Source organism: Aotus nancymaae, unplaced genomic scaffold (assembly GCF_030222135.1).
Source record: "Aotus nancymaae isolate 86718 unplaced genomic scaffold, 86718_ANA_hifiasm-v0.15.2.pri h1tg000011l, whole genome shotgun sequence".
Lineage (NCBI taxonomy): Eukaryota > Metazoa > Chordata > Mammalia > Primates > Aotidae > Aotus > Aotus nancymaae.
In genome coordinates this window covers 76,822,823-76,844,509 of record NW_026988422.1, presented here as the reverse complement: position 1 = coordinate 76,844,509, position 21,687 = coordinate 76,822,823, and the positions used below count along the sequence as shown (strand labels likewise).

Genomic DNA, 21,687 nt, shown 5'->3' with positions numbered 1-21,687 from the left:
GGTTGCAGTCGGTCGAGATCGCACCACTGCGCTCCAGCCCAGGCGACAGAGAGAGAGATTCTGTTTAAAAAAAAAAAAAAAAATCTTGCCTCGATGAGTATCAGACAAAAGGAGAGCAAGTGTACAAGTTATTTCAATTGCCTTTTCATTGTTGTTGTTTGGTCATGTGATAGAAGAAAAACCCAGCAGCCTGCAGGACCTGTCCCTTATTCCACAGGGTAGTGGTTTATCCCAGTATGAAATTACATGGAGTTGGCCGGGCGCTGTGGCTCACGCCTGTAATCCCAGCTCTTAGGGATGCAGAGGCGGGAGCATAGCTTGAGCCCAGGAGTTCAAGACCTGTCTGGGCAATATAGCGAGACCCCGTTCACCACAAAAAGAAAAAAAAAAAAAAATACATGGAGTTTTCTGCACCTGGTTCCTGTGCAGATAATTCGCTCCTTTAGCCTTCCCCGCCTCCTGACTGGGTAATCCTGCTGACAGTCAAGCCAAGCCTAGTCACACCCCTCACTCTGATTGGCTCCTTCGCCTAGTTCTCCTAACGCCCACGGCTCAATGCCATTACTGAGCTCACCAAACCTGATAATAACGGCGTGCTTATGTTTTTCTAGTCCCTACATGGGTAACTTAAGGGCAGAGACTATATTTTATTCCCTCCTGCCTCCCAAGTGCCCATCATAGTACCTCGCACATAAATGGCATCCGTAAAAATATTCATTGAATTCTTGAATTAAAATAGCATCATTACCACACTGTGGGAAGGTGAGCTGCTAGGCTAAGGGCATTTGAGGTTGCATTAAATATGCACATCTCAGTGTGCGGAGGTTAGCTCAAAGCAAGGTGGAGTTGTCAGAGGCAGCTACTAAGAAACTGCGTGTTACCTGATCACGGCCTCCACGGCGCAGACCAGCTCCTCTGCGCCGCATTCCCGCGTGTTGATGGGAGGAGGGGAGGTCTGATAGAGATGGGTCTCCGCGGCGGCCCCTACTTCATTACTGTGATGATTCGAGTGGCACCTCTTGCAGTACCGAACAGGCCTGTTTCCGTGACGACCACAGCACCCTGCTGAGAAGCAGGTGACAACTGCTCTTCTAACATGGGAGCTGCAGTTCTAGAAGCCGAGAAAGTGAAATCAATTAAAACTGACCGCTGAGGTAAACTTGGCTAAAAATCAGAATAAATGAAAACTTCAGGAGCCACTAGAAGTGACAACACATTCAAGGGCCACTATTTTCCAAAGCACAGGTTATTCTCCAACCAGCTAGATTTCAGTCATAGTTAAAAAATAAAGGCGAGGAGTGCTTTCTATTCCTGTGTGTAGTAGAAATGCTCTAAATATCAGTGGAACTGCGTTGGGAAGCCCTGTGTAAAGTTACCTCAGCCACAGGGGGAGGGAGGAGAAGGACACTTTCTGGATTATTTCAAGTTAACATTCCACGAGTTTTCAGCAGAAATATAAAGAAAAAAATAGAACCATGGATCAGAGAGTGCAACATCACAGCACATCAGGGAATAAAAGAAATAATGTTACCTCCCAGAATAAACTCTTTCAAAATTATTTTATCCACCTCAAAGAGTAGATTTCCACTGCAGCTCCTCTGTCCCTCCCGCATTCAAGGACAGGTAGATGCTGCATTCAAAGACAGAGACTGTGCTGTGCCAAGGCGATGGCCTCAAACCAGACTTTCCCATGCCCACCAGCACTCTATGAAGACCACAGGGCCTACACAGTCAGATCCCTTCGTAAAGTCAGCGTTGACATCAGCTGCAGGAAGGGAACCGCAAACAAAGTGATGGGAATGAGAACAGGGGTGGAGTATAAGACATTTCAAAGTTCAGGGGCGCCACTGTTCAAGCTGCCCTGGTGAGAGGCAGAGGAGTGAGGCAGCACCCACATGATGCTATTGGAGAAGTGCCCCCAAGCCTATCAGAGATGCGACCACCACATACTCAACGTCTTTCAATAGTGCTTGTGAAGATGCGAACACCCGCAAGGGGGTGTTAGACTCAAGCCTTTATGAACTCAGAGCTTGTGAGAGGAGGGAGATAAACAAAAGAATGAATTAATCGTTTTCACCTAGAATTTAAAGGGAAAATATTGAGCTCAAGACAGTCTTTCCAGCCAGCATAGGATTCTCAAGGTAAGAAAAAGTTTCAAGGCAAACATCAAATCCAGGGCCCTATCAGGACAATGTGGTCTTACATGGTCTCAGGAGGAAAAATGATGGTAAGGGCTTGAATATAAAACCCTTTGTTGCCGGGCGCAGTGGCTCACGCCTGTAATCCCAGCACTTTGGGAGGCCGAGGCGGGTGGATCACGAGGTCAAGAGATCGAGACCATCCTGGTCAACATGGTGAAACCCCGTCTCTACTAATACAAAAAATTAGCTGGGCATGGTGGCGCGTGCCTGTAATCCCAGCTACTCAGGAGGCTGAGGCAGGAGAATTGCCTGAACCCAGGAGGCGGAGGTTGCAGTGAGCCGAGATCGCGCCATTGCACTCCAGCCTGGGTAACGAGTGAAACTCCGTCTCAAAAAAACAAAAACAAAAACAAAAACAAAAACCCTTTGTTAAGAACTCAGAATTTGAGAGGGTACACCATAGACTCTTTTAGATAGACAAAAAAAGGGGAGGCCCTTCTAAGGATCTTAAGGGCATACCTCAGCATCCTCTTCATTTAACAGTAAGGGTGCTAAGAATCTTAAAATCATTGTTCCCAGGAGCCTCATAGGGAGTATAAGGTGAGAAGGACTTGTCCCAAAGAGGTTTGTGCATTTGACTCACGTTTAATGAAGCAGGTTTATAAATTGAGACATAAAAGTCCATTTTTAATGGAATTATACCACTGTAGATGGAAAGGAACAGAGACAGTCCAAAAAACAAGTTTTGGGACTTCCAAACTTCTATAAGCAAAAATATAAGCTGATAAAACTACTTAGCTGTAAATGACAGGCTACTTTTTATGAGAAGGAAAAGATAGGCATCTCCTAGAGGGTGAGGCCTGGAGTCAAAGAGACCAGCTCCCAGGAAGCAAGACTGGCACCTAACTAAGGAACACGTCACATGTGCCCTATGATCTTCAGAATTTCTAAGGACCTATGACTACCTTCCTCTCATTTCCTCACTTTTAACCTGACTGTCTACTGCAGTAATCCTACCCCTGTATCACTATTGCATGTTAGCTGTGCAGGTTGCAGGTAACATCTCTTTCATTTACAGGTATTCAAAGCAAGAGGAAAAATACTTAAGGAGCCAAGCCCAAAGAGCCTCGTCCACACCTGGACCTGATTTTGATGAGAAGACCTTGGACCTCCAGCCAAAATTTTGCAAGTGGAAAGAATGTAAATCATCTGTGACCAGAGGGATGGAAACTACTCTTCCCATCAAGAAATCAGAGATAGTTTCCCTCCCCTTGAATCTGGACGGGCTTGCGGCTGCTTCAACCAATAGAGCATGACAGAAATGATGTTTATAAAAGGACATGCAGTTTCCAACTGCTGCCTTGAGATGTTCTCTTCAGATATTTCCTCATCAGGATACTCCTCCCAGATCTCTGCCATAATGCCATGAGACAGTCAAGCCACAGGGAGAGACCATGTTTAAGTCTTGAGTCAACGGTGCTGGCTTAGCGTAGTCTTCAACTCACCTCACCCTAGAACTCAAATGTATGATCTAGAAACCTCTAGATAATTAAAACCCTCAGCTATTCAAGTCTTCCCAGATAAGGCCTCAAACATCATCAAACAGAAACAAGCTATCTCCATCATGCCCTGTCCAAATCTCTGATCCATTGAGTCTATGAACATAATTAAATGTTGCTGTTTGATGCTGCTAAATTCTGAGTAATTTCTTATGGAGTATCTGGATACAATGCATATGAAAATATCTGGAATACCAACTAAAAGTCAATCTGCTTTATTACCACATGCCATCAATTCTAAACAATGTCAGTAATAAAAATATGTTTCCCCCAAAATAATCTTCAGTTGATGGAAGTTCTAAATAATTGCTGGGATTCCTACTAAGTTTTGATAATATATTTGAAAGGCCTCAACCCATGTGGATTCAGTTCATTCATTTCCAAAGTAAACTAGAGAGACTTCCCTTAGATGGAAATTCGGCTGGGCATGTTTTCAAGAGTTCACTCCAGCCACTTTGCTTCACTTTGAAGTTTAAACACATAGAAATAACTACAAGTGGTCTCACAATATCACAGAATTGAAATAATCAAGGTCTGTCTCTTAATCTTTCTAATGACGATGCTGTCATTGCTTATTTCAGTTATACTGTTCAGGGAATATGCAGTACCAAAGAGGTAGAATATAAACTGCCCAGGGCAAGATCAAACAATTCTGAACTGTTATGAACTTAATGGAAGTTCTCCAAATTAATGTCTATGCAAAACACAACATTGATTAATGGATAAGCAATAAACATGTACTAATTTGAACCTTATTACTACAAATAACTTTGTCATATAAAGAGAGAAGTGTTAAAAAATGATCTACCATGGGTGTCGAATATGTTAAGTATATCCCCAGAGCCAGGACATGCTGATTTAGAAAATAGAATTGTTTGAAATCCTAGTCCCTCAAGCTTATAAAAGATTCTCAAAGTAAGAATGGCCTCAGGATCAAGATCAAAGGAAGAATATGGTCTATAACTCTAAGATCCTTTGTTAAGTCTTCAGAAAGTTACAAGGTGGTGCCTAATTGAGCCTCTCAGCTATAATAGAGCTTCTAATAATTTTAAGGGCATGCTGAAATTCTCAAAGTATAGGAAGGACTGCCTCAAAAATAATTACAGATGTGGCTTTGGGGGCACAGGACCTCAATGAGATTCATTGAAAATCCACAAAGGTTTTAAGAAAGTCATACTAGCAAAAGCACCACCAGCTAAAACTAAGGTAAACAGACACAGTTCAAAATGAAAAGAGGTCTATGGGATCCTAACTCTTAACATGCAGGAAGCAGATTGAGAAGGTTACTCAGTTGCAACATGGGCCATTCCTTATTGAAAAGAAAAGATGTCTCAGAGAGTGAAGCCAAGAGCTCAGGAGGACAATAAAAGATTAGGGGACTACTCCTAGGAAGCAAAACCAGATCCTAATCAAGGCATGTGTGCTATACCTGGAGACAGAGGAATTGTTGATGTGTTTGTGGCTGGAGCTGCTGTAGACCAATGACTGCTATCTGCTTTCCCTTATTCTTTTTGAATAGAAGTCTATTGCTATTATCCTGTTCCTGTCTCAACTTTGTGCCTTGGGTGCAGAGAGGGAAGATAACTTTTCTTCTTAGTTCGCAGGTCTCTGAATTAAGAGAATCAGTCACCAAGAAGTTTAATCAGTGACATATCAGATGCACATCACAAGATATTAGACTTTAGGCCTGAAGCCATAAATGAATAAGTCTTGTGGAAGTCATACAAAGTGGTGAGCATATTTTGCATATGGAAAGAAGGTAAAAAATTATGTCCGAAGGATGGATTGTGGTAGATTAAATGTGACCCCAAAATTCTTGCCACTCCTTTAATAACCACAAAGATCCCATTTCTCCACCTTTTGAATCTGGGCTGGCCTTGGAACTTGCTCTGACCTATCGAATGCTACAGAAATGATGCTGTGTGACTTCTAAGAGGCCCTGAAACCTCCTGTCTCTCTCTCAGAAGACTGCCACCTGTGAACAAGTCCAGCCCAGCCCCTGGAGAATGAGACATCATGTGGGAAGAGGGAGGCCCAGACACCCCACCCATCTCACCATTCCAGCCATTCCAGCTGAGCCCCACCTTATTCCAGCTTACCCACCCACTGACTCCCAATACATGAGTGAGCCTGGAGTAATTTATCAAAAGAACGGCTTGGCTCAGTTGAGCATAAGACAAATTGCCGATCCACAGAATTGTGATCAAATAACTGGGTTGCCATATAGCCCACTATGTTTTCAGATGGTTTGTTACACATCCATAGATAACTGAGACAGCCCTCCAATATACCTACTCATGATCAACATCCCAAAAAGTTTAAATGACGTAAGCAAGGTCCACATAGGTCAGAGGGAACAGAACTGGCCAGAGTCCAAGTATCTCAATAAACTAATCAAAAGTTATTTTTTATGACATCATCATACTGCCTCCTTTTACTCTTTTTGATTATTAAAACAAGAAGAGAAGATGGAGGCGGTTTAGAGAAACTATTATAAAAAAAATAAAGGAAACATTAAAGGAAGAATCTTTAGCTACATATATTATTCAACTTACACATAAATATTTTCCATATATAGTCAGCCTGCGTATGTTTTTCACACATACAAATTGGACTATTTGCACTCCACTTCAAAACAATTGATATTTCTAGCATACAAGATATATCCTTAACTAAAGTTAATTACCATAAATTGCAGTATTATTGAAACCTTTTTCTAATTAGACTCCTATCCCAGAATTACTCATAGGCTTTTATTGCAGATTACTGAACAAAAACATTGTGCATAAGATGGGTGAGCAAAAGCAGAAATGGAAATAGAGACCATTTGGATGTAGCAATCTTGCATGCTAAATTATTTCCTTTCCCCCTCCGCAAATACAGTGGCATGCACATACTGGGAAACCACAGTGCAGAAATGAGGCAGATGTCAATACATGAACTGACATACAAACACAACAAATCATGCCCCAACCACACAAATGGTTTGCTCTTACCTTTTTCTGACATATAGCAGATATTTCAGCTGTAAGGGGAAGGCACACAAAATATCAACAAGGAAAGCAAACCCCTCTACTTTTTATTTAATTAATTAATTGATTTTTTGAGACAGGGTCTCACTCACTCTGTCACTCAGGCTGGAGTACAATGGCCCCATCATAGCCCACCGCAGCCTCTTGAACTCCTTGGCTCGAATGATCCTCCTGACTCAGCCTTCTGAGCAGCTAGGACAACAGATGTGGGCCTCCATGCCCAGCTAATTTTTTTTAGAGATGGGGTCTCACTATGTTTCTCAGGCTGTTCTTGAACTACTGACCACAAACGACCCTCCTGCCTTGACCTCCCTCCCACGGGGTTAGTACAGGTGTGAGCCACCATGCCAGGTCTAGAGCCCATTTTAAATAAGGGCAGTCACGAAGGGGGAGTTTTTTTAATCTTGACCTCTGGACTTGGTCCAAACAGCTTTTTGCTTGTCTCATAAATTACCATCTACTTTTATTGGCTTCAAGTTTCCTCAGAAAGCCTGAAATAGATTTTTTTTTCATTTAGTGGGGTTAAAAACACCTGCATGCTGCTACTCTTACAAGTAATTTAATCTTTTCAGACATGACTTAGAAATCAAATCTTGATAAAGTCAAAAACTTTAATCTTATTTCCCCATTTTACAGAGGACAAAATTGAGAACCACTGTGGTTAGATAAATTCTTCAAGGTCACACAGGCTATCAGTGGTAGGGGCAGACCTTGAGTTAAAGTCTATAAATTCCCCTTTGACTGTTCTTTCCATTATACTATGACACCAGATTGATGTGATATATTTACAGCATCACCATGGGATTGTTTGCAATATCAAAACCGTAGAAAAAAATACTAACTTGGTTTTGAATTATCAACTTATATCATTCTTAACTTGTGTGTGTAAAACCAGTTGTAGGGTTATTTAAGAAAAAGCAATTTTCAAACCTACAGGTAGACCAGTTGGAGCAAGACTGTCAAATTACTGTCTACATATGGGATTGACTTTAATGAATGGATAAGAATTCTTTTTAGTGGGCACATCAATTATTTCCATGAAAACTGATGCTTGAGAGTATTTGAAAATAAATTTTCCAAGAATCGGTTAATATGTTCTCTGAAATAGTAAATGCTCAAAAAATGCACTAATACCTTATTTATAGTATAGTCTATGTTACAATTTATTTAAAAGATCAAAGGTAAATGTCTCCCAAACCCTGTCTGGTAATTTTAAACTAGTGGATGAAAAAGCGATAAAATTTACAACTCACTTTTAAAAAACTGGTTTTGTATAATTAATGGTTATTTGACAGTTTGATATCCTAGAGTTTATCTTAAATCATCTGAGGTTAGTGTCACATCTCTAGATAAATAATGAAAAGTTATTGCCAATTTTCCTCTAAAGATGAGTATCACTGGAGATGAGGACCATAACTCAGCAACACAGCTGATATTTTAAATGTGTTTTATAACTTGACTATGGCTTTTACCTCAGAGCACTGGATGATCACTAAGTAGCCTAATTTAAAGGTTAAAAAGTTACATTTACCCATATAAGCCCAAATCTTTTTACAGATTTTTTCTAAGACAAGATTTTTCTCTGTCACCCAGACTGGAGTTCAGTGGCATGATCGCGGCTCACTGCAGCCTCAACCTCCTGGTCTCAAATGATCCTCCCACGTCAGCCTCTCAAGTAGCTGGGAGTACAGGCACGTGCCACCATGCCTGGCTAAATTTTTTGTTTGTTTGTATTTTTAGTAGAGACAGATTCTCACCATGTTGCCCAGGTCGGTCTCAAACTCCTAGGCTCAAGCCATCAGCTCGTCTCCACTTCCCAAAGTGCTGGGATTATTAATCAGGGATAAGCCTCTGTGCCTGACCTACAGATATTTTTATGTAAATTTTCAAAATGTGTCTTTGAAGGATATACAGGCTGATATTATTGCTCCATTTTACAGAGGGGGAGCACTAAATTAATTTTTCTCTTAAGGTTGAGAATCTAATATAAATTATATGAAAAGTAAGACTACAAAAAGTATAATTACCATCAAGCAAAGGCCTTCAATTAAAAAAAAAAAAGATTACAGAATTTAGTTTGCATAAGGTTTTCCTCTTAAATGGGCCTTTCACATGAATCCTTCCATTTTCTACATGTGAAGTCATATACCATCGAGTTCTTCCTGTGCCCCAATCTCTACTCAAACTTAATATGCCTGCAACTCTTTCCACCTTTCCTCTTTCCTCTGTGTTTGTCAGTACTTTTCCTTATCATTTTAGTCTCCAATGATGTGGCTGGAATAGCTGCTTCTCCCATGAATGGAGAAATGCTCTGTCTGGGACAACTTACAGGGCATAGCTTTGAGAACTCCAACAAACTTCAAGAAGCATTGCAATCTTGTCTTTCCATTGAGATGGGTTAGATATACCTTATCCCTATTTTACTGATGAGGAAACTGAGTCTCAGAGAAATTCAATGTTTTCCCTTCACAACACAGTACCAGTAATAGTAGCAGGGAAAAGGCCAGTTATTCATTTCTCTCCCAGTTGGTGTTCCTTATTTTTATTCTCTTTATTCCGACCTGGCAGAGCAATTTATCACTGGCAACAACTGTTTCAGATACAGAAAATCCCTAAGACATAATTTGGCAGGGCTTTAGTCATAGGGAATCCTAATTTCAATATCTACCTTTAAGTTTAATAGGGATGACACCACTTCCCTCATTATTAAATGTGTGGGTACATTATAAACAAGGCATTGATACTATGCTTCATATCAATGAATATTCATAGAATATAATGCTTTGGTGGTTGTCTTTGTAAAATAAAATAGTACAAAAGGAGATAAAGCAATGATGTCATTAGTCATGATTACTCATTTTTCAGCCTTTCCTAAGTCAACCATACCTTGTGGCAGAAGAACATCAATCAGCCACTCACTGTGGTCCCTATTGAAAAAAAACAAAATTCATTTTTGAGCTTCATTGAAATGTTCTCCTTCCACATGAATGTTTATAAGCTACACGCTATTGCTGAAAGGCTTTTAATAGAAAGGAAGTATAATTAAGAGCACTATCATAATAAACTCTTAAAATGTCTAATGCATGCCAGCTAAATTATAAATTATAGGCACTTCATCATATTCAGTTATCTTTAAATGATACTTTCCAGATGCTAATTAAGCCAACCAAAATACTGCATGATCTGTACAAAGCTGAGTGTGATGCTGTGAAACAAACAAGCAAAAAGAACGCATATAATTTATATGTCATGTTTGGAAACCACAGTTTTCTTTTACATCTGTTTTTCTCTGTGGCCTTTTTAACAGGGTTCCTTCAAAATTGGAGCTGATTTTTTAATGGAATTGCCTTCTCATGCTACATAGAGAGAAATATTGCAACTTTTCAAAGTTGTAATGTTCCGATGAAAGTTTACTGTATATTAAATATCAGACAAATTAACCTTTAAAAATCGGAAAGGTTAGTGAGAAACTTTAGTAATGTAACTAATTTAAGTCCAAATGATTTTTATCTTCTCATTGTTGCCCTATTTCCTTTCTTTAAGGACTTTTATACCTACCCTGCAATCCTCTCACTGCATTCTTCACAGAGATACAACGGGGGTGGCTTATCACCCAACGCTACTGATAGGGAAGGGTCTATACACATCTGAAACACATGAAAAACAGAATGAACTCTCTTGTTCCTGGGTATCACATTCCCTATATTCTAAGCAAAAATGCTTCAATAACGACAGATTTTTAAAAAGCAAGATGGAATAAATATTTTTGGTAAAACCTTTTTACTGATAAATGTTTCTCCCTGCACTAGCTGATGAGTCCACGCTGAGGATTTAAATGTGGCTGCTGTGGTTTTTCATTTCTCCGGTTACTTGCAATTCAATTAATAAATAGTGTCAAGAAGTTCACTCTCATTCCACAAAGATCCAGAAAGTCATCTCGTTCAATTGCTGCTCAAATTGGCTGTATTTTACTCACACTATTCCTTCTTTAAAGTGGTAAACAACAGTAGTCTCTCATTAGGAAAAGGAAAATGTATTATTAAGATTTCAGAATCATAACTGATACCAAAATGCTAGTGGTAGAGAATTTTGCTTCTTAAGGCATACCTCATTCAAAAAAGTTAGCATTAAATCTAACATTGAGTGGTTTCCTTCTCTTACTCTGGAATCTTAGTTTTGTATCAATCATCCAACCTTTCTTTTTCATGTGTCTTTTTTTTTTTTCCACAAATGACCTATAATTTGTTTACCCTTGCTGGGACTGATTGATACGGCTGGCTTTCACTAACCTAAGCACAGAGATGCAAAGTGTTAATTTCATAGTTGATCATCAGAATATTTCAATATCTGGATCTTTTAAATCAAATGAACAAAATATCTAGAAACTAACTGCATTTTATACTTTGCATGAGTTTAAATTTCTATAATTTATCAAAACCATTTTTAATTCTGTTTCTACCCTCGAGTAAGCAGTTAAGATACTTAATACACAATTTTTTCTGGAACTACACTCTTTTTTCAGTTGTTTTCACAAATTTGAAGGGGGGAATCACCCAGACGTATAACTCAAACAGCCTGTAATTCAAAGTGAAAACTCAGCCTTTTCAATGATTGAGGAATCAAGTTAGAATTGCTCGTTTTAAATAGTTATACCATCAACAATTGTAAACTACATATTCCTTGATGACAAAGGCTCAGAGTGAAAATTTTCCTCCTATAAGTTTCATGCTTCCTTAGATGTAATGAATAACTACTTCAGGGGGTGTTAAATTAGAGATTGGCAAACTTTTTTTTTGTAAATATTTCAGGATTCATGGGCCACAGTCTCTGTCACACCTACTCAATTCTGCTGTTGGAGCATGAAAGCAGCCATAGAAAATATGTAAGAAAATTAACATAGCTGTGTTCTAATAAAACTAATAAAACTGTGTTTACAAAAACTGGCAGCAGGCCAGATTTGGCTATGGGGCATAGTTTGCCAGAGCCTGCCTTAGATAATTATCTGGGTTCCAAAGTATTTCATAAAGTGGACTTTAAGTAGAACCAAGTAAAACCAAAAGCAAAGTATGATATCATAAACTTTAAGTTCCAACATATTTTCATCTTTAGTCCTATTAGAACTCTTGGCTTTAGTGTAAAAAGTACTTTTTTGCAGCCTATTACAACAAAATAGATAATGCTTTTCTATTTGGTAAATCATTCTTGCTCAGCAGTACAGCTCACTATTACAGAGATATTAGGCTTTTGATGAGGATTAATCAATTTTCCCCAAATCTTTCCCATGGCCCCCATGTGGAGTTCCTCTTAAGTATTATATAAGTTATTCTACCCTCTTTTCTAGTGAGTCATTAATATCTCTCCCAGGTAAAGATACTTTTTCATTCCACTCAAAAGGAGAAGTTCCTAGGATGCTAAAACTGTAAATAATCATTAGAGATCAGCTAATTGACCTCTGACCTTTAAAGTAACTTAATTAGCATGACCTATCAGATCTGTAGTTGGTCTAGTGAGTTTTGTTCAACTCTGAACAGGTTGGTTTACATCCACACTAATGTATTCATACCTGTGTGTCACATTAACAAGTGGGTTTTTCTGTTTTATAAAAATAACATATGCCCAATGTAGAGGCTTCAGAAAACTGAGAGAGGGAAAAAAGAAAATTCAATTAACTCATTAACTCTCTGTCTCGATGCAGTCCATAGTAACATTCTGATAAGTATCACTGATTGTTTTTCACTATAAATATATGTAACTTTTAAACTTTTAAACATCATACTATAAAATTTAATAACTTTGTGCTTAACGTTATTTTGTAAGTATTTGGATGTTGAATACTGTTGATTTGCATGTCGTGTGGTGATGATGTGGCTTGGGTGCACTCACATTGTAAAGGAAGAGCAATACTGAGCCAGACCTATTGTAGCACAAAAACAGCCCCAGCACAGGAAGCCTTAATGAGAATGTTACCTTTCTGCAAACTGTAGAGTGAAAATAGAAAAAGGAGGGTCTTTAAGGAAACTGGAGTTCAGAAAGTAAGATTCAGGGGATTTGAAAATGTCTTGGAACTAGAAAGAGGTGGTGTTGGCAAACATTGTAAATACACTAAATGCCACTGAATTATTCACTTTAAAATAGTTCATTGTATATTATGTGAATTTCACCTCTATTTTTATAAAATGACAGAAAGTAGATGGTTTGACCTATCCTGGCTGACTCACTCTAGGGAGAAAAGTGAGGCCAACCCAGTGGAATGGACTGGGCTGTTTGCCTAGAAAAGGAGAAAATCTAATTCATGATGCTTTCTGTGAGTAGGAGGCCAGAAAACATTACTAACCAGGATATCAGAGGACTCCTGAGAATGCAGTCTGACATAAAATCAAGGAAAAACAACTGCAAAAACCAGACAGAAAGGACCCCCTTCCTGTCGATATTTGGGTGACCCAAAAGAAGGAGCTATACCTTAGAAGGAAGAAAAGAAGGATAACAAGAAGGAACCTTAAAAGTCTCATCATTGTGAAGAATCAAGCTTAACTCCACAAATAAACTATGAATTCATATGTGAGTAGCTTAAAATAGCCTCACTCCAAAGAAAAGCACCTCTGAACCTCAAATTGAAAGTCAATAGTGGGGTTCACATAGTAGAATGGGAGGGCCTATGCTTCCACTGTGTGGGTTATCATTACCTCCTTTTTTTTTTTTTTTTTTGAGATAAAGTCTCGCTCTATCTCCTAGGCTGGAGTGCAATGGCGCAATCTCAGCTCACTGCAACCTCGACCTCTCTGGTTCAAGCAATTCTCCTGCCTCAGCCTCCTGAGTAGCTGGCATTACAGGCGCACACCACCATGCCCAGCTAATTCTTTTGTATTTTTAGTAGAGATGGTGTTTCCCTATGTTGGCCAGACTAGTCTCAAACTCCCGACCTCAGGTAATCCGCCCACCCTGGCCTCCCAAAGTGCTGGGATTACAGATGTGAGTCATTGCGCCCGGCCAATTACCTGCTCTTAACATCAATCCATTCAATTTGCCTTCAACACAAGTAGAGATTAAAAATAATACAAGGACATCCTTTGTTAGTATAATGTATCTAGGTGACAATGTATTACTGGCACTCGTCTGCCATTTGTGGTCCATGAAACACATTTTTGGTTTCTTTTATATTTATTGGATCTCATTTCATCTTTTCTACCTTGTTTCTATAAAGTGATGGTATTAGTTTTCTATTAGTATTTGGTAATCTGTACAGGCTCTCTATAAAACAAAAGCAAACCTGTAAGACACCTGGTTCTCAAAAGTAACTGTGAACTCTAATAACTTCAGCTAACTTTCACTCTTCATAATATAAAAATTAGCCCTTGCAAATTCAAACACAAGTCCCTCTAGCCAAATATGTTGTATCCAATAAATATATCATAAGTAATTTTGTTAAAAGGTGTGATTATTTTTCTTCACATTCAACTTTTGAGATTCAGAGTTATAATAGGACAGAATTAATTTGGTGTAGAAGAACGAGAATAAGGTTAGGAGTCCAGATACCTGGTTCTGTCTCCAGTTCTGATTCTAACTGGCAACCTTAGGAAAATGACTTGACTCTTTAAACCACCATCACTTTACCTTTAATGTAACTTTCCATGTATATGCTATCCAAACACCTTTCAGTCATTTCAAATAAGTCATATTTGTAATATGAGCTAAGAATTAACGATTTTATCTTTTTGTCCTACCACTTCTGAATTTGCATAAGCACTCATGATTTGTAGCATACACATGAAAACAGAGAGAAAATACATTTCCCTGAGTTCATTAGCTGAAATAGAAACCAGTTATGGACCCATGTAAGCATTTTACTAGAATCCTTCTGATAGATAATTAGCTCAGTGCTACACAGCACTTGGCTATGAACGCATAGCCAAAACTGTAGACAACACTATTTATTGCTCTCTCTTGACCAGTCTGCCAAAGTACAATTAGATTGAATATGGAGGTACTTGGAATTATTACAGAGCACAAGCCTCTACTTTACAGAGAAGGATGCAATCTAGTCCACTTCATTCAGCAATTTGACCACTGACAATACAGTATGGCACCAGGTCTAATAAAACAGTACCTTCACAGCTGGTTTGTTAATTGCGTTGTGGCATTCAATGTGCTGGCAGTGGATGGGATTCCAAGCTGTAAAGTAAAGCACAGCTGATGAATACATCTCATTGAAATTATTCATGCTCTAGTAAAAACACATACCTTACTATTATAGAACCATCATCAGAAAGCTTCCTAACAGAACCATCTTTTTAATCTATAAAAAATGTAAAAGTCAAGCAAAGATATACAACTCCATCCATTTTCCTAGGGTAGGAGATAAGCCAATATAAGATGGCATGTACAGTACCAGAATGATATGCCATTAATAAGTTTTCAAAGGTTTTTACAACCATGGTTTCCTCCAACAACTCTGTAGGGTAGGTACAGCAGATTATTAATCTCATTTCATATAAGAATAAAGTTAGCAAGGTTAAGTAGCTTGATATGGTCACAGAGTTAGCAAATGATAAGCTAGGACTAGAACCTATAGCTCTTGGTGCCTGACATTCTGCTCTTTTCATGACAGTATATTATGCTAAACATCCTAGATTGTTGGTACCAGGAAGTGTTGTAAATTGATGATAACTGGAATTAATAGTAAGGTGTCCTCTGCCAATCCTTTTCCTATTCCATCCCTATCAAATATGGAGACTGGAAAGATGGGTTTCTTGCTCAAATGAAATGCATCTCTCTCTTACATGTGACCCACCTACTAAACCTCTGCTAGTCTGCTAATACCCAAGTAAGCCTCTGCTAGTCTGGTAATACTCAACTCCTGACCTCAGTATACACACAGAATGAGGAAAAGTGACCTGTGAAAAATCAGAACCAGTAGTTATCATCTGGATGATTCTGTAGCCCAAAACAGTTAGCTAACAATATTCCATCATTAAAAACATGTAAGGGGCTTATATGCTTGACAGTAGAACATTTTTCTAAAGTGCCATATTTTAAGCTCATATGACTATGTTGGCCTATTCTTAATACATGGGAATTTGCAGATGAGAAGATATTCTTAGTTACATGTTCAATTATAATTCAAAAATATATATTATTAATGATCTGAGCTAATTTATGGTCTAATTTATGTTCAAAATACTTTAGAAAATTTTCTACCTAGGTGTGTCCCAGCTTCAAACTTTCTATCCCATTGTTAGACCATGTATAAGATTATGTGTCTAGTTGGGGATTCAGGGAAATATAGTTACCAGAGCCACTGACATTTAAAAACATATAATAGGTCTAATTATTTGAAAAGAAAACACAAAGTACAGACCAGAGAGCACTACTATAATAAGATAGCATCATTTTAATCATATTTTTAGGAAAGACAAAGAAGAAATGAATGAGTACATGAACAGATTAATGAAGAAATAATTTGGGTATAGGCGCTTCATAACTATGAGATTAGTTTCATATATATGGTAAAGTCAAGCTGAATATAAAAAGTTGCAACAAGTTTTCTTGTACAATTAGAGAAACATAGAGGAAAAAGTTGCCTTTAACCAGTACATGAATTGCAAATACATGGAAAATGTGCTGCATTCTTCCAATCCCAAACTCATGACAGATATCACTAATCTATTACAGCATTCCTTCCTGCTGAGTCCAGAACTGGCCTTAGGATTCTTTTTACCACTGTGCTCCAGGAAGTCACCACTAATCAAAACAAAGTTGGCACACAAGATGAAATCTGCTAACCATCTCCAAATCAGTGTATTATGAAAATGTTTGTAGACTGCTTTATAGAAGTTCATAACACTTATGAGCAGAAGTAATATTCAAAACATATAATAATTGCTATGACACAGGCAAAACAAATTAGAGTGTGCACCAGCCACAGAACTTGATCAGGGCTTTAAAGACTTCTATTCTGCCAGAAATAAATGCTTTTTTGTGAATAATGGAGATATCCAGAAGGTCCTACTGCTTTAATTTTGCATTTCATTTTTACTGAGTGTTGCTGTATTAAGAAAAGGTTATAGGATAATCAATTTAAAAGCCACACTGGATTTAAACTTACTAGAACAGTGATCTTAAGTTTTGCTATGCATCAAAAATCAACTGTCAAGGTTTTTAAAATATAATGTCTGGAATTCATGTTAGATCTTCTGAATCAAAATGTTTGAGGATAGAACACAGGTATTGCTAATTGGAAAAAGCACTACAATTGATTTTGATATAAGGACAATCAGCATACCTTATCTTGTGGCAAATATAGTCATAATAGATCACCACTTGAAAATAGTAGCAAAAAACATAGCATAAAAACACAGCAGACATGAATTATCCTTTCAACTGTGATAGAAAAATTGGTATTAGACTTGCCTTCCCACCATAAACAACTAGAAAACTAAAAAATATATATATGAAACAGTATTTTCAGAAACTAGACTACAGGTAGTACAGGACAGTGATCCTTGAGAGAAGAGAAATAATGCAGTGAGCCCCACAATCACCCTGGCTTTCTTCCTGATAGTAATTCCAGACCTTGGTCCTAGAAGGGGAAAGATAAGCAGAGTAGTATGGTCTTGTTTTTAGTTGAGGGGACAAAAACTGGAGCTTAGAGAGGCCAGGTGGCTGGAATGTGCTGAATAGACTAGGAAGGAAGAGGGAACTATACAAAGAAAGAGATCCAGAAATCTAAGCAGGAGTCTTTTTGAGTCTTTGGTTTTATACTAAGTAAAATGTATGTAAGGTAAAACTCCATCAGGCTAGATAGAGAAAAACTGTGAGGGTTCTGTGAGCTAAACAATTCCTAGAGCTTGCACAGGGCTGGATGATATTCAAGATCCAACCAGCCAGAGTAGAAGAAATTCACTAAATACTTGGAGCAATCATAGAAACTCTAGGAGGGTTATGTCTTAGTAATAGGGCTAAACTAACATCAGAAAAAAAGTTACTCTAGGCTCACTCTAACAACAAAAGTTAAGAATAAGCCTTGAAATGGTCAGACTAATCCACAAGTAACTTGACTGCCAAAACAAACTTCATTATAATGTAATGGAAGACAACAAAATTCAGACACTCAATAATGTAACATTCATGAAATCCAGCATCCAGTCAAAATTATTTGCTACTTGAAAAGGGGGTAAAATGTGGTCAGGCACGTTGGCTTATGCCTGTAATCCTAGCACTTTGGGAGGCCAAGGCAGGCGAATCATGAGGTCAGGAGTTTGAGACCAGCCTGGTCAACACAGAGAAACCCCGTCTCTACTAAGAATACAGAAAATTAGCCAGGCATGGTGGTGCATGCCTGTAATCTCTGCTACTCAGGAGAGTAAGGCAGGAGAATCACTTGAACCCGGGAGGTGGAGGTTGTGGTGAGCCGAGATCATGCCATTGCACTCCAGCCTGGGCAACAAGAGTGAAACTCTGTCTCAAAAGAAATAAAAAAAGGAAAAGGGGGTAAAATGTTACTCATAACTAGGGGGAAAACAGATCTGCAGAAACAAAGTCAGAAATTGCACAGATGAAGTAGTTGATAAAGAAGAACTTTAAAATAGCTATCATAAACATAGGCAAAGGAAAGCATGAAGATAGGCATAATTAGGATAGAGATGGGAGATATAATTTAAAAATTAAATATGACTTAAAAAAATTAAAAATACAAGTTGAAATGAAAAACTTACTGAATGGGTTTAATAGCAGAATAGACAATGCAGAAGAAAAGATCAGTGAATTAGGAGACATAACAAAAAATACCCAAACTGAAATACTAGAAGAAAAATAAATAGAGATTCAGTGAACTGTGGGAAAATTTTAGGCAGTTTTACTTTACATATACTTTACTTAGTATAAAGCCAAATTTTTATGATTGTTCCAAGTACATGTGATTTAAAGCACAAAAGAAATAAAAGGGGGAAATATTTGAAGAGACAATGGCTAAAAATTTTCAAGTCTGATGCAAACAATCAACCCACAGATCCAAGAAGCTCAATAAATCCTAGGCAAGATAAAAGCAAAGATAATCACACCAAAATTCACTATAATCAAATTGATGAAAACCAATAAGGAGAAAATCTTAAAAGCAGCCAGGAGGGAAAAAAAGACATATTACTTACAGGGGAACAAAGATAAGAATGGTCGCTGATTTCTCGTCAGAAACAATGCAAGCCAGAAGACAATGGAACGACATCTTTAATAGGCTGAAAGAAAAATACTGTCAACCTAGAATTCTATACCCACTGAAAATATCCTTCAAAAATGAGTATGAAATAAAGATGATTTGAAGACAAACACAAGATAAGAGAATTCATTTCCAGCTGAGTTCCACTACCAGAAACGTTAAAGGAAGTTTTTCAGGCTAAGGGAAAATGATACCAGATAGAACCTCAAACTTACACAAAAGCATAAAGAGTGTTGGACATGATAAGTATGGTGCATAACTACAGAAGGCTCTTTTACTCATATTAACATGTTGTTAAAAGATGGCTGATTGTTTAAAACAATGAACAATAATAATGAATTGAGGCTAATAAAATATATAGAAGTAAGATACTTGATAACAATAACAAAAAGGATGGGAGGGGTAAAATTAAAATACAAAATGTTCTTACATTTCACGTAAACTGTTAAAATATAATTTGAGCTGTAATCCCAGCACTTTGGGAGGCCGAGGCGGGTGGATCACGAGGTCAAGAGATCGAGACCATCCTGGTCAACATGGTGAAACCCCGTCTCTACTAATACAAAAAATTAGCTGGGCATGGTGGCGTGTGCCTGTAATCCCAGCTACTCAGGAGGCTGAGGCAGGAGAATTGCCTGAACCCAGGAGGCGGAGGTTGCGGTGAGCCGAGATCGCGCCATTGCACTCCAGCCTGGGTAACGAGCGAAACTCCGTCTCAAAAAAAAAAAAAAAAAAAAAAAAAAAATATATATATATATAATTTGAGGTAGACCGTGAAATTAAAAGTGCATATTATAAACCCAAGAGCAATTTTTTAAAGGTGGTACAGCTAACAGTACAACACAGAAATAAAATATAATACTAAAAATAATTAATTCAAAAAAGGCAAGATATCAAAAAGAGAAAAAAAGAAACAGATGGGACAAATATAAAACAAATGTAACATGATAGACTGAAGCCCATTTATACCAGAAATTTCATTAAATGCCAGGGGTCTAAACTATAATTTTACTAATGTAAATCATGTAAAAGGCAAAGGCTGTCTAATAGGATTTAAGATTTTTAAAACCCATGACCCAATTATATGCTGCCTGTGAAAAATATACTTGAAATATAAAGACTCAGATTAAGCTAGAAGTAAACAGAAAAAGTTATACCATTAAATTATGGCATAATTTTTATACCATAAATGAAATTATAAGAAAGCTGGAGCATTTATATTAATATCAGAGAAATAGATTTCAGAACAAAGAATATTTCCAGAAAAACTAAGGCAATTTCACAATGATGAAAGGGTCAATTAACCCAGAAAACATAAAAACCATAAATATTTGTACCCTTAGTAAGGTGGGAGCACTGAAAGAAGTGCAACTAAAGTTGTAAATTTCCATAATCCTCTCTCAGTAACTGATTTTAAAAAAGCAGACAGATAATCAGCAAATATATAAAACTTGAAAACACTCTCCAACAACTTAACCTAATTTATAATGCTAGAAATCTCCACTCAACTACTGTGGAATACACATTGTCTTAAAATACACATGGAATATTTATTAAGATAGGTATTTCAGTCCATAAAATAAGTCTCAAATATTTAGATGGAGCTACATCACACAGTATATTCTCTGGTCACAATGAAATTAAACTATAAACCAATAACACAAAAGTATCTGGAAAATTACCAAATGTTTGCACATAAAAAACCATATGTCTAAACAAACCATGAATAAAAAAAGAAACTTTAGAAAATATTCTGTACTGAAATACAATAAAAGCCTAATATACATAATGAATTTCTGGGAAGCAACTAAAGCAATGATTAAACAGAAATTTATAGCTCAAAATTATTATATAAGAAAATATAACAGATCTCAAATAAAAGGTTTATGCTTCTATCTTAAGAAGACAGAAAAAGAACAAAACTCAATATTAGTAGGAGGAAGAAAACAATATAGAAACTGAAATCAGAAAATCAATAGATAAAAATCAATAAAATCAAAAGCTGGTTCTTTGAAAAGTTCCAAAAAATTGGTAAGCCCCAGCCAGCTGATGAACAGGAAAAAAAAAAAAAGAAAGAAAGAAAATTCATTCATTACCAATGTCAGGAATGAAAGGTAGAACATTACCACAGATCCTATAGATATGCTAATAAATTTGACAAGGTGGATGAGATTCCTTAAAAGACAAAAATTAAAACTATAACTCAATAAAAGTAGAAAAATAACCCTGTAACTGTTAAAATGACATTCACAACATAAAACCTTCCCTGAAAGAAACCCCAAGTCCATATGGCTTCACCAGTGAATTCTATTAATCATTGAAAGAATAAATAATACAAATCTTACATAAACTCTTTCAGAAATTAGAAGAGAAAGAAACATTTTCCAACTCATTTTATGAGGTCAGTATTACCCTGTAAACAGAACCAGATGAAGACATCATAATTAAATAAAACTAGAACAATATCTTTCATAAAGGTAGAAACCTGAACACTTAACAAAAACTTAGAAAGATAAATCTAGCAATATAAGGCAGCATGACAAGCTGAGTTTATCCCAGGAATGCAAGATTGGTTTAACATTGCCAAGAAAATGAACATAATTTACCATATAACAGACTAAAGGGAAGAAATCATACAATCATCTCAATAGAAAGAGAAAATGCATTTGACAAAAACTGACCATGATTAAAACTCTCAGCAAACTAAGAGCAGACACTAATTTCCTCAATCTGATAAAAAGAATCTA

At 37.3% G+C, this 21,687-nt stretch overlaps 1 protein-coding gene across 15 annotated transcripts in view; it reads right to left on the bottom strand.

Annotated features, from left to right (window-relative positions):
- UNC79 (unc-79 homolog, NALCN channel complex subunit) overlaps nt 1-21,687 on the bottom strand; it is a 272,118-nt gene that overhangs the window by 162,086 nt on the left and 88,345 nt on the right. For all 15 annotated transcript variants that reach the window (XM_064375185.1, XM_064375187.1, XM_021675722.2 and 12 more), the window contains 5 exons: nt 14,837-14,901; nt 10,291-10,379; nt 9,619-9,659; nt 6,697-6,725; nt 882-1,111 (listed from right to left, as the gene is read on the bottom strand). In XM_064375185.1, the coding sequence (XP_064231255.1) occupies nt 882-1,111; nt 6,697-6,725; nt 9,619-9,659; nt 10,291-10,379; nt 14,837-14,901 (454 nt within the window). The remainder of the gene's footprint in view (nt 1-881; nt 1,112-6,696; nt 6,726-9,618; nt 9,660-10,290; nt 10,380-14,836; nt 14,902-21,687) is intronic.